The sequence below is a fragment of the Somniosus microcephalus genome, chromosome 13 (genome assembly GCF_052327205.1).
Source record: "Somniosus microcephalus isolate GS21.2 chromosome 13, FLI_Smic_1.0, whole genome shotgun sequence".
In the NCBI taxonomy this organism is placed as follows: Eukaryota; Metazoa; Chordata; class Chondrichthyes; order Squaliformes; family Somniosidae; genus Somniosus; species Somniosus microcephalus.
Genome location: NC_140999.1, coordinates 27,200,261 through 27,214,510, shown reverse-complemented (window position 1 = coordinate 27,214,510; position 14,250 = coordinate 27,200,261). Strand labels below are relative to the sequence as shown.

Genomic DNA, 14,250 nt, shown 5'->3' with positions numbered 1-14,250 from the left:
GAGAGCTCCGAGATATTCGGATAATTTCACACACCGGTGATGTGATGAAGTGCTTTGGCATATTTATGTTATTTTGTCACGTGCTTAGAGACCAACACAATACAGTTTGCCATTACTTTTTGTAATGGCAGCGGCGATAAATTCCCACAGGTCTTCCTTCCAATGTGCGGTGGAAGGCCTGGGAATTAGGCCAGGATCCAGAAATGCCAGGTTCCTGTCTTCCACCTCCGTCCACCTCAAACAAGGTCGCTAGCAATAGAGGGGATGTGACCGGGAGGAGGGGATTCCCAGACTGGGAGTTTCCTCAGCCCTGATCTGGCCAGTACTGTTGGGTCTGGGGCTTCCATGGCAAGTCATAGTAGCCCCCGCCACTATTTCATTCCACTCCCCCCCCCCCCACCACCAATGCCAGGGACATTTAATTTCTAGAATGTCTCCCACACCCTACATATTCTGGTGGGCACATCCAAAATCTCAAGTAATTCATCAATAGAGAACAGTATTACAGTATTCATTACTTACTTGATGTCATGTCCTTCAAAAAGCACCATTTGGTCTGACAGTAACTTACAGGAATATCCAATATTAATCGCCGTTTCTGTTAAAAAAAAGGGAAAAGACAGGAAAAAATTAAAGAAAAGTAACTCCCATTCATTCAGACCAGTGAATTACAATGTGCTGTTCCTTACCTAGTAACAATCACATGCTGTTTTCCAATATCTTCATTTACCTATGTCACAATGTTGATAATATATATTTGCCCACATCACCAGTGACTGCTTTCTGCTGCAGGCCTCACCTCTACATTACCCCTGTCAGTAATCATTTCTAGCAAATATGGTGGGGAATAAGATAGTGTTCATGTTCATATTCTCTCCCCATGATCACAGGCTCCATAGAATCTTCCATACTGGAGATAATGCCTACATTCTGCCTCCATTGTGCAATGTCTAGATGACGGCCTCTGCTCTCTCTTCTTCCCAAATGCCACTGGTCTTCGGTGCTCCAGTGAATTGGGTGCGAGTCCCTGGCTGTGACATCATTGAGCATTGGCTGTAGAAGGAGTTCTTGGAAGTTTTGGCTGTCATGACAACAGCATCAAGGGGTCATATACAGTCTGCATGTGCCAGGTTTAAGTTTGCAGCCAATCTGCATTGAGATCAGAAGCGTTTTTTAGGCCTAAGTGTGTCAGAGATTATAGCTTAGGTTGCTGTACTGAGACCTGGCCATCTTGGACCAGGAAAGGTCAAGGTACCTTCAGTGTGAGTTTGTGTCATTTCACAATTTCCCCAAAATATGGAGTTTGTACACAGTATAATACTGAGCACATGTCTATCAGGAGCTTCTAGGCTGTGGTACAGAAATCCAAGGATCTGTGACACATTCCACCTTCATCACGTCCTAATCTCTTTTCACTGGCTAAGATGATTCTTAGGTATTTATTTTTACACTTCCTGTCTAGGGAGGGTGACCGACCTGTGCATTTCTCTTCCTTTTACCATTCAGTCGTGCTGTGTAATGCGGAGACCCGGTTGTCATTAGAGTACAGGTAGACTATCCTTTATCCGCACTTCTGAAAACCGAAAACCTCTGAAAACCGAAAGTTTTTTTGAGGAGCGTAAGTCGTGCGCACGACATAACCCGAGTGGCGCCAAACATGACCCGACGCGGCCGATGCTTTTCTGACCTGATTTGCGGGCCAGCTTAGCGTAGGAGTCAGCCGATATCCGGCTTTCCCACAACTGGCGGCGGCAGTCGAGCCCCAGACCCCCGCTAAGTCAAGGAATTCAGGTATGGAGCAGGGGGAGCTGTAAACAGACTGTGAGCGGCAGCACAGAGAAGCAGGAAGGGGAATGAGACACGGAGCAGTCGCAAGAGGTAGCCTGAACTTTTAAAATTTATATTAAATACAAATACTAATTACCAAATTAATTTAATGTTCAGAGTTTCCCAGTCTGAAATAATATCTTCTGAAATCCGAAAATTTCCGAAAACCGAAACACAGCTGGTCCTAAGGTTTTCGGATAAGGGATAGTCAACCTGTACAATGTGGGGGATTGGCTCCCTGCATGTGCTTTATAGGAATCAGCTGCCTGGGCCTGTTGTTGGATTTGTAGACCCAGATTTTCATGGATTTACAATGACAATAGGAGATATGTCAGCTGTCACCATGTAATGTAAAAGTGCTTTACGTATATCACCCAACACTTTTTCACCTCTTTCCCATTTTTGAAAAATCTACTGAGAGACTATTAAACCCTTCTTTGTGTTAGTAGGTAGCATTCCTTACTCATTACTGTTCCCTGCTGGTCTCCCTCCCCTTCATTTTCTTCAGTCCGATAATGGTATTAGTTACAATGGAAGGTCTATAGACAAAATTTTAACCTGTTGTTGTTTCTCTTTTCAGATGCTGATGAGTCAGCTGTATAATTCCAGCATTTGCAGGTGTTACTGTTCTCTCCCTTAATCAAATATTCTCCCACAGCATCTGAATCCCCCCTCCGCCCCCCACCCCAGCCCCCCAAACCCCCCACCATCCCCCACCCCCTCACCCCCAACCCCCCTCCCCCCACCCCAGAACATCCCGCGATTCTTGCTCCCCCAGCGGTATCTAATTTCTTGTGGCTTTACATCTTCTGTTGGCCGAGGCTAGGCCACACTCCGACTAATTGTGAAGGAGCTGCTCACTACTCAGCTAGACGATGAAAAGCGTGCGGACATGAATGGCAATATGGAAGAAAGAAAACTAGGAGAAGCTGGCGAGGAATGTAAATATAAATAAATAAATTCCGATAGTTCCAGCACCTTTCTTGTCTCCAGTCAGTACCCAGATTTTAATATCTGCCTCCTTCAAGTTCTGAATGGTTTCAGGGACTCCGTCTTGCAATTTATCCTCGATAGCAGTCGCTCCGATAAGCTGCAATATAAGTGCAAAAAAGGACATCACTCCACTTAAACAAAGGCCTTTTATAGATTTGCAAATATTATATTCCACATAACAGTGTATTATTGAGAAACATGTCTGAAGATTGATAGTGATGATTCTGTTGCTGTAATATTACAATTTCATAACATTCACAATTGTCTGGTAACATTTTCATTCTTTTTTCATTCTCTTTAAAATTTGACTTCCGTTTCCCCCCACCCCCTCCCCCCCCCTTCCCAGGCTCAGCCAGTGAGCCACTTAGATCAGGAAGGTCGCAGGCTTGACCCTGTGCTGGGGTAGCTGATCTTGGGTGGGGTCCTACAAATGGCCTCAGTGTCCATAGGAGAGGGAGAGGAAAATTGTCGGGGGGCTGCCATTACCTAATGCTATCCAGCCACCTCTGCACTTCTGAGGACATTGGGTTAAGATGGGATTAGGCTTCCCCCTTTGTGCCCTCCATAGTCAAATAGCCTTCTGACATCCTGTCAAGGTTCACGTATGAATAATGGTCACTTGGGTGAGTACCTGAGGGCAATCAGTACCTACAGGACCAGGCCTCAGCTAGGAGTTTAGAACAGGGAGGAGATTATCAAAGTAACTGGCCAAAAGAAAGGCCCCTTTATTTATACGATAGCAAAATACTGCAGATGCTGGAAATCCGAAATAACAGAAAACGCTGGAAAAAGTCAACAGGCCAGGCAACATCCGTGGAGAGAGAAACAGTCAACGTTTCAGGTCGAAGAGTCCTGACGAAGGGTCTTCGACCTCAAACGTTGACTCTGTTTCTCTCTCCACGGATGTTGCCTGGCCTGCTGAGTTTTTTCAGCGTTTTCTGTTGTTATGCCCCTTTATTTATGTTGATTTTGATTTTGCAAACTCTTTGGAGTATCCAGAATTTGAATGGAATTACTTTCTAAACACACCACTGGGTTAGCTTATTTATCTGAATTGTGAGATTCAGCAAAGACCAAATAAGGTCTTAAAACAGACTAGTTACACTTATACAGAGGAGTGCACTCAAAGGAGATTTCCCCCGGTTTCAGCTACAATGGACCTAAGAGACTCCACATTACAGCACTATAAATTGGATTGTTTAAACCAACTAATCTCCCTCAAAAAAAACAAATTATCAGTTAAAAAAAGGGTAAGTAATTGGTGTTCCATGCACTTACTCCTATACTACAGTTTGTCTGTAATACAAAGCCCTGTTATTCACACTCAGCGTGAGGCATTAAAAAGTTGTCAAATTTTCAGCTGAGGTAAATGGGGGTAGAATTTCCATTTATCACACTATATACATCTATAGGGCTCAAGTCAAGAGTGTTCAAACTGATTGTGATCCTAGTTACATTCACAACACATTACTTAGCAATAAGATGATGAGAAAGATGTCACTTATTTAAAAAAATGAGATTACCGAAGAGATGGCTGAGCCCTGACAGTGTGCTCAGATTGTTTATACAGCGCCTTTAATGTGGTAAAATGTCCTAAGGTGCTTTACAGGAGAGTAATGAGGCAAAGTAGACCCGAGCCAAAGCAGATATTAGGACGGGTGACTAAAAGCTTGGTCAAAGAGGTAGGTTTTAAGGAGCATCTTAAAGGAGGAGAGAGAGGTGGAGAGGTTTAGGGAGGGACTTTCAGAGTCTAGGGCCTAGACAGCTCAAGGCACGGCCGCCAATGGTGGAGTGAAGGAAGTGGGGGAATGCACAAGAGGCCATAGTTGGAGGAACACTGAGTTCTCAGGGGGTTGTAGGGCTGGTGGAGGTTACAGAGATAGGGATGGGCGAAGCTACAGAGGGATCTGAACAGGAGGATACAGGTGTACCAAGTCTTCCCACTGATCAGTTTGGTACTGAGAGTTGACTGTATTGGGAAGGGAAGTAACTCAGAGAGCTAACTGCCACTATAAATTTCCAGATCACGCATCAACATTGGCCGTACAAGTGCCCCTTCTATTAGTATGGCTGTAAATTCTAACCATGAGGCCCTGATTTCTCTTTACATAGTTAAAGGCCTGAATGATGAGATTACCCTGGTGATAACTGCCTTACATGAGAGCATCCTAATGGCTGTATATACATAATAATGGTGCCTAGAGGCAGCAGACCCTCAATTTGGTGGTAATATTCATTATTGTGTCTGTTACTGGGCAGATCACAGAGTCTGACTTACAAACACCTCTTTCAGGCACGTCTACTCAATAAAAGCAACTACTTACCACCAGATCTGTTTCTATTTCTTCGTACAACTCTTCGAGCAATCTTCCACGATTCTGTAGAGTGACACTGGCTATATGGCGCCTTTGGCCCCAGTCTTTGAAGTAGTTTTCCTCCACATCTTTGTATGCCAGGCACAATGTCCGCAGTGTTTCCGCAGCAAAATACTGCAGAAAGCATATCAATTTTCATAATACAGTTCTGGCAAATGAAGCTTACCTTCGAGCTAGCATTGATTTGTGCCAAGATGTATGTGAGAAAAGATTATTGAAGATACAGTATTCCCTCTGCTGCCTGCCTCAACAATATTTCATAAGCAAGAGATGCTCTTTCTAATATGACATTTCTAATATTTGTGCTGAGACACTAACACATTTATAATGAGAAATGTTTACAATACTTCAGGGAGAAAAATCACTTCTAAAGTTAAACTTCTCAAGTGATTTTCATAATTAATGGAAATATATTTTAAAGCTTGCTTTAAACATTTGAAAATAATGAGCTTTGGCAATGGGAAGGTTTTAATGCTATTCCCCCACCCACATATTTTAAAATCCTCCCTGCTGCTGTTTCTGGTTGCCACACATCCTCCCTCAGCGGGAACAGCAGGATGGGCTGAATCTCGGTCATTGCCACTCAAGATCAGCTGACAGAAGGATTGATTGGTTACGCCACTCCTTCCCCCACTCCAAGGTAGAACACTGCAGAATCGCCGAGTGATTCATCTAGTAGACCAGCAAAGAACTAACCCGCTCAGTGACAGCACTGAAGTTGAAATCAAGGTTGAGGCTTTGATTTGTTCTCGACGAGAGATGATGCTGCCTCACTGGCGTGATCAAGCCACTCAGATGAAGGTTTTTCTTACAAGCATTACAGATTCTTTCAAAATGGCGGGGGTGTAGGCCATATAAAAAAAGGGATGTTGAAACTTTCAAAATGGCTACTGGTGCCCTAACTACATAAAGTAATGTCATTATCTGACGGTCAGGTGATTAGTTAATTAGTTCACTATTCTGTCTGGAGCCAATCAATAGGCAAAATAATTTGTTACCTGACAATGTGAAAATATTACCCAATCTTAATACAATAACTGTGTCACATGACATTTTAACGCTATAATCATCCAGCTACTTTAATTTGAAACTTGCCCAGTTCTTTAGATTTGACGTGGTTACAATTTTAAGTCATGAAATTCAGCATAAAAGTGGCAAATAGGAGCAGGCTAGGTGGAATTAACGGGAGCAATACTCCCCAGAGAGTTTGAGCTTACAGCTATATTAAATGATTTTAATTCTCCAGCTGTCTTGAACGGAGTCCCCATTTCAAGCTCCTAGCTTTGCCTCTGGTAATAAGTTCTGTTTTTGTTGCAGTGCTTGTGTTAATCATTGTTTCCAGCACTTTGATTAAACACCTCGGCCTGCTGCTTTAGAAGTTTCTCCATTGGAGCCAATTATTGCCTCGTACAGTTCTGACAAATGGGAGTTATCACTTATTTTTTGGGCATCACACTGCTGATGTTGTGCTCCCATTATGCATTGCCAAGTGTGAAAAGATCCATAACTCATTACATTAACAGTACAAGCATGAGTCCATAATACCATGATGATATTGCATGTTGTTGATTGGATCAGTGCTGAAAATGGCCACAATCCAATCCCCATTGTGCATGAGCGGTCACACACATTACAATGCAAACAGGATCCAGTGCAGGGGAAGGTTTCACACTGGCTCTGATTTAGATAGCCAATATAAGATTCCTACATGGGGTCTCAGTATTACTGAGATCTAAGGCCATTCTTATGAGTGAAAGTGCAATACTAATACTACCCTTCCACGCGATCTCATTGGCAATGGCTTCGAATTGTTTTGAAATCCTGCATGCAAAAGTTCACAGTGTTTCTTTCTTTCAATTAGAAAAGATTGTTTGCACTACTCGGCTTTTGTTCCAATGAGATGGAACCCAAACCAACAATGTGCATTTATATAGCACCTTTAACATAGTAAAACGTCCCAAGGAGTTTCACAGGAGCGTTATCAGACATAATTTGACACCAAGCCACACAAGAAGAAAAAGGGAAATAGAATTGCTGGGCTCGGGTCTGGAGCGGCAGCCAAAGTGCGCATGCGAGTGGATCTTTGCACTTTTTGAAAATGTGACATTTTCTGCTTAATGCCCAGTTGAGATGGCTTCAGTTTTGCTTTGTCTGTGCATGTGATCGGAATGTTCGCGGAAAACTAACCACAGCAGCACTGCCGCCTTGAAATTAACTCATTCCAGTGACCTCTTGTAACGCAGTCATCATAGTGAATGCTTTGTGACTTTGGGGCATAGTGGTTAGCACTGTTGCCTCACAGCGCCAGGGACCCGGGTTCGAATCCGGCCTCGGGTGACTGTCTGTGTGGAGTTTGCACATTCTCCCCGTGTTTGCGTGGGTTTTCTCCGGGTGCTCCGGTTTCCTCCCACAGTCCAAAGATGTGCGGGTTAGGTTGATTGGCTATGATAAATTGACCCTTAGTGTTAGGGGGATTAAATACGTGGGGTTATGGGGATAGGGTGGGATATGTGTTGGTGTAGGGGTTACAGGGATCGGGTGGGATATGTGTCGGTGCAGGCTCGATGGGCCGAAATGGCCTCTATCTGCACTGTGGGGTTTCTGTGATTCTGTGATCACATGGGAATTATAAACAGTTGTGCACCCACAAAAAACTGCCCTTCGCCCACATCATCACTGACGACGTGTCACTGACAGGGAGAAGTGCTGATCTAAGTCAGGATGAGACGGAGCTGGAACATCGTGTAGATTAAAGGATTACTGAATTAAACAAATAGACATTTTTTTTAAAGAGTTAGAAGAGAAATTGTAGCATGATTGTATCTTCAGCAAAATAAAGAATTTCCTATTTTTGCAATTCATGCAAGTATTAGTTGTTAAAGAGATAAACCATCACAAATTTTTATTTTACGTTCAGAATTATTTTGCACGCGCATTCAGGTTATAAGTATTACAACATGTAACATATGGGTTCTCAGATATCACTTGGATCTTGTATCCCCAATGTAATCTATCTGATCATCTAAATTGTGTCAGACTACCTGAGTAATAATAATGGTCCTCATTTTAACTTCCCCCTGCCTGGCAGAAACTGGGCGGGTGGCAGTTAAAATGAGGGTAGTCACTTATCCCCGCTGATCCCACTGCCTTCCTGCCGTGTCCCGATCTTAGCCTGTCTTCTGAGCAGGCGAGGAAGACACCGTAAGACGGAAGCGATGTCCTACTTTAAATATGCCCACCGGTTACCCGGCTGCGGACTCCTGCCGCCGAATCCCCGCTCCCGCCCTCCGGCCAGGAAGTAGATCTGGCCGGATTCGGGTGGGAATCAGGGAGAATTCATGCAAGTGTGGGCTAGCCATTGAGACCTGCCGGGCCTCCACGTCCCCGGACTCTCCAAGTTCGCTGCCTACTTCGGGGCTCATGGGTATCGCGCCCCCCCTTTTAAAATCGAGGCCAATAAGTTCTATCGTGAACCAGTGGTACACCGTCAGTGATGATGTGGGTGAAGGGCGTTTTTTGTGGGCACGGAACTGTTTATAATTCCCATGCGATAGTGGCCCCAAAGTCACAAAGTATTCACTGCAATGACTGGGTTACAAGAGGTTACTGGAATGAGTTCACTTTAAGACGGCAGTGCTGTTGTGGTTAGTTCTTTATGAATATTCCGATTACATGTGCATTCCTGCTTTGGGCAGTGCTCTTACCTAACAACTTCCAGAGTAACGTGCACACCAGAAAATATCAAATCAATTTATCAGTTCAATGCAGACTGACAGTTCTTAATTTGTGGGCTCCTCTATTCCCTGTATAACATGTGGAACCTGAATAGTTTTCATCAATTAACGTTTACAAGACAGAGGGTCATTAAAATTACAATGTGAGAAGCTGAACAATATTAAGAGAGAAACTTGAAAAAAAAAATAATTTTCACTTCTACTGATCTCTGAACAAATTCAAATACGGCTACATTTTTGAATGATGACAAAGCACACCCACAGCCCTCAAAGGGTCAGTTAGTTTAAGTGGACTTGGGGATAATATAATAGCCTTACATCTAGTGCCATCTGAGTGGTCTCCTTGTGGGGGCAGTTGAGCCGAAGCCTTTCATATATCACCGCGTCTGCTCCTTTGGAGTACAGTTTAATCTTCCCTTCTGAATCTTTCACTGCAAGAGAAAAAGTGCTCAGAGTGTAGGAAAAGCTGCTTTTGAACTTTTCAATCGAGTCTTTTCAAAGAAGTCACAACATCAATCTACTCAGATTGGGCTCAGGGCAACAAACAGCAGAGGAAATCTTGAATTATATCAGGCTTGTATCACGCAGTGCAGTGCTTTCCAAACAGGCTTTTTAAAAAAAAACACAACAAAGTCAGAGCTTGATATTGTAGTTAAATTATTTTCCGATTTTCTGGTTCCAGCAGAACCCAGGAGAACTCCAGGGAATAGGGAGAATACATTTAAAAAACTGGCCTCATACTCACAGGAAGGACAGTGTTTTACTTCTATGTGATGCAGCATTCCTTAGAGAAAAAACCCTCCATATAAACCAGGAAGTTTTCAGCATTAATGCCCAGTATGTGCTGAGTTAGAGAGTTGGGGGAAAATAGGACAAGGCAGCAGATGCAATTCAGCTCCATTTTAAAATCATACTTTCTGTCCTCCTTTTTATATAATACTTTGATCTTATAGAATGTGCCGGCTTCGTTCAAGGCAGCCCAATTTCGGGAAGAGGTCCAAAGCAGACGTTAGGCCTCACTTTTGCATATGCAAAGCGTTCAGGCACTGTCCCTGGACGTCTATAATTCAGCTCTTATGAATATAGCTTCCCGATTCAGGAGCCGTTCCTTTAGATTGGAAAATTGCGCATGTCATTCTGCTATTTAAAAATGGCGAGAGAGGGAAACCAGGGACTTATACATCAGTTAGCCTAGCATCTGTTGTCGGGGAAATTGCTAGAGGCTATAATTAAGGGTAGGGTGACTGAACACCTCAAAAATTTTCAGTTGATCAGAGGAAGCCAGCATGGATTTGTGGAAGGTAGGTCATGCCTGACAAACCTGACTGAATTTTTTCAAGAGGTGACTAAAGTAGTGGACAGGGGAATGTCTGTGGATGTTATTTATATGGACTTCCAGAAGGCATTTGATAAAGTCCCACATAAGTGACTGTTAACTAAGGTAGAAGCCCATGGAATTGAAGGCAAATTATTGACCCGGTTAGGAAATTGGCTGAGCGGCAGGAGGCAAGCAGTAGGGATAATGGGCAGGCTCAAATTGGCAGGAGGTGACTAGTGGTGTCCCGCATTATTCATGACTTAGATGATGGCATAGAAAGTCATAGATACAAATTTGCCGATGACACAAAGATAGGTGGAATTGTAGGCAGTATAGATGGTAGCAAAACATTACAAAGGGATATCGACAGATTAAGTGAATGGGCAAAACTGTGGCAAATGGATTTCAATGTAGGCAAATGTGAGGTCATCCACTTTGGACCTAAAAAGGATAGAACTGGGTATTTTCTAAATGGTGAAAGGCTAAAACAGTGGAGGTCCAAAGGGACTTGGGGGTCCAGGTACATAGATCATTAAAATGTCATGAACAGGTACAGAAAATAATCAAAAGGGCTAATGGAATGCTGGCCTTTATATCTAGAGGACTAGAATACAAGGGGGTAGAAGTTATGCTGCAGCTGTACAAAGCCCTGTTTAGACCACACCTGGAGTACTGTGAGCAGTTCTGGGCACCACACCTTAGGAAGGATATATTGGCCTTGGAGGGAGTGCAGCGCAAGTTTACCAGAATGATACCCGGACTTCAAGGGTTAAGTTACAGGGAGAGATTACACAAATTAGGATTGTATTCCCTAGAATGTAGAATGTTAAGGGGTGATCTGATCGAAGTTTTCAAGATATTAAGGGGAACACATAGGGTAGATAGAGAGAAACTATTTCCACTGGTTGGGGATTCTAGGACTAGGGGGCATTGTCTAAAAATTAGAGCCAGACCTTTCAGGAGTGAAATTGGGAAACACTTCTACACACAAAGGGTGGTAGAAGTTTGGAACTCTCTTCCGCAAACGGCAATTAATGCTAGATCAATTGTTCATTTTAAATCAGAGATTGATAGCTTTCTATTAACCAAAAGTATTAAGGGATATGGGCCAAAGGCGGGTATATGGAGTTAGGTCGCAGATCAGCCATGATCTCATTGAATGGCGGAACAGGCTCGAGGGACCAAATGGCCTCCTCCTGTTCCTATGTTCCTATAAGCAGGCACTGCACTTCTGGCTCGGAACCTGTGCACCGCCCACCATGTTGGACACTTAGGCACCAGTTTTACGCCTGTAAAATGGGCGTGGCGTCAATTCAATTTTAGACCAAAGAGTCTGGTAATTTATGGACTGGTACCGGAAAAGTGTCAATGAAAACTGCTGGACTGTTGTGAAAAGCCCACTGGTTCAGTAACATACTTCAGGGAAGGGAACCAGCCACCCTTGCCTGGTCTGGCCTACATGTGACTCCAATCCCACACTGTATGATTGACTCTTAATGCTCTCTAAAGTGGCCACTGAGTTGTCAGGCCAACTAGGGATGGACAAGAAACCTTGCCAGCATTGCCCACATCTCAAGAATAAATTTAAAAGCAAAACATGTTCAAAATTTGTCTGCTAATATCACTGACAGGAAGTTCTCGGCTAATGTCACAGAGTAATCAGACTGAATGTTCTGATAGGGAAGGACAGTGCTTAGGCAGTGGGATTGTGAGAGGGACGAGAGCAGGTCTTCGGCCTGTCAGGTGAGAAGTCAGGGTGCAAAAATGGAAAAACAAGAAATAACTTGAATTAAAAAAGAAGTTTTACCATACAGAAAAAAAATCTTTTAAGTGGCAACGTATTTTTTAAACATAGTTTTTCTTTTGTTAGCTTACTTACAGATAACAGACATTCTCTTTCGGCAGCTGTTGAAGTCCAGCATCGCCAGCATTGTGTACGTCCTCTGCACTCCCAGCTCACTAACGGTTATGGTGTCCTGTGTGCGTGACAGAAACACGTAGCCAAAGTTTCTTGCCGCAGTGACCAGAGCCTCTTCATCTGGGGAAGAGGCCTGGTACAAAAGCTGACCTTGAAGGAAGGGAAAGAATAAGAAAAGTTCAATGTCTAAATATGGCCTGGAATAGAGTGGGAAATACTGTTAGATGAGCTTCCTGAGATTTGAGCACAAAAATCTAGGCTGACACTCCAGTGCAGTGCTGAGGGACTGCTGCACTGTCGGAGGTGCCGTCTTTCGGATGAGACGTTAAACCAAGGCCCCATCTGCTCTCGCAGGTGGACGTAAAAGATCCCATGGCACTATTTCGAAGAAGAGCAGGGGAGTTATCCCCGGTGTCCTGGCCAATATTTACCCCTCAATCAACATCACTAAAACAGATTATCTGGTCATTATCACATTGCTGTTTGTGGGAGCTTGCTGTGTGCAAATTGGCTGCCGTGTTTCCTACATTACAACAGTGACTATACCACAAATTATTTCATTGGCTGTACAGCACTTTGAGATGTCCGGTGGTCGTGAAAGGTGCTATATAAATGCAAGTCTTTCTTTCTTTCTTTCTTTCCCATTGAACACTGCAGACCTATTTTAGCAATCACACACTAGGCTGAACAGGCTGTTGCCATACCATTAATTTTGTCCAGTACGGATTGTTTTCTGTAGGTTATACGAGGGAGAGCCAAATTGAAAGAAAAATCTAAAATAGTCCAGTTATCCCATTTCACTAAGTCACTGCCCGATTCCTGCTACTATTCTCATCCTTTTTTAAATAAAAAAGCAGGAAACACATGACAGTGAATGCATGTTGTTATTTTCTATATCATGCTGTAGGTGGCCCTGTTATATTGACCTGAGAGAGGAGCAACCTCAACAAATGCAAAATAAAGTTCGACAGTTGCAACAGTTATGTCTAATTTTAACAAACGCTGGAACAGAGTTTGGGGCTGGCGGGTTCGGTTCTGCTGGCGCAAAGCTTGTGCATTCCACATCTATGTCCAGGTCCCATGAGCAGCGCACACAGAGCTGACCCACCAGCTATAATGCTCTGCTGCCCTCGGTTGCCTTTGGTTGGCAAGCGCAGTACTCTTCCTTGCACCCACCTTACCTGGCAGCATCTCCACTTCAGCTCCCTTCAAACACTTCACTCAGTCATTTGCCCACGGACTCTTGTTCCTGCCTCTACGGTTGTATTACTATCTGTTGGCTTTTTTTTTTGCCAGTTACTGCGTTAGCCTGATACAGCTTTTGGAAAAAATGATTTTGTCCCACTTTCCCGTTAAGTTGCTGCATTCCTTTAATTCTGGTGCACAGCCCTTTAAAGGCTGATGAAAGGTGCTGTTCTGGCCCCGTCCCTGCTTGCAGGCCCCAGTCTGTGATGAGGGCTCACCTTGAAGACTAAATGAAGGCCAACACCTGAAAGCTTAACCAGGGTAGACCTCCCCAATTCAGGTGAGTGAAAGGTTTGCTGCATCTCGCTCTGCCACCTCAGCAACCGAAACAGAATATGCACCTGCTCACGACGTCATTGGGGATACCAGCTGGGAGGAGTTAGGGAGCTGACAGTTTGCCGATGGTAACTGGAAGCTGTAGTGTATGTAACCGTCTACCTTTAAGAGACTATTGTATGTAACCATTCACCTTTAAGAGAACTATTTTAGGTGTGGCACTACTTGTTTGGCTTCTGTATATGGTAATACCGACGGTGACCACACCGGTATATAAGTGCTGTGGCATGATTTATAGGGCAGATTCGCCCTGACCTTCGAATAGTAAAGTCCTGTTGTATGTTACTCCTGAAGTCTGTGTCGTAATTAACTGCACAACCCACAGACTTTACAGTGGCGACGAGTCCGATCGTACCCTGCGGCAACAATAATTTCAAAGCAACGAAAGAGCGTCGAAAAGAGGCAACCGCCCTCGTCATTCGGCTGGGAGAAAACTCAAGGCTGCAGCAATAGAAAGGAGGAAGACTTTAGCGACAAAAACTTCCATCAGCAACAGGCACTGAC

The 14,250-nt window shown here is 43.8% G+C and overlaps 1 protein-coding gene across 4 annotated transcripts in view; it reads right to left on the bottom strand.

Annotated features, from left to right (window-relative positions):
* The window catches only part of LOC147108162 (phospholipid-transporting ATPase IC-like), a 152,601-nt gene that overhangs the window by 31,837 nt on the left and 106,514 nt on the right, over positions 1 to 14,250 (bottom strand). For all 4 annotated transcript variants that reach the window (XM_086004682.1, XM_086004681.1, XM_086004683.1 and 1 more), the window contains 5 exons: positions 12,127 to 12,315; positions 9,248 to 9,360; positions 5,145 to 5,309; positions 2,806 to 2,917; positions 523 to 598 (listed from right to left, as the gene is read on the bottom strand). In XM_086004682.1, the coding sequence (XP_085860808.1) occupies positions 523 to 598; positions 2,806 to 2,917; positions 5,145 to 5,309; positions 9,248 to 9,360; positions 12,127 to 12,315 (655 nt within the window). The remainder of the gene's footprint in view (positions 1 to 522; positions 599 to 2,805; positions 2,918 to 5,144; positions 5,310 to 9,247; positions 9,361 to 12,126; positions 12,316 to 14,250) is intronic.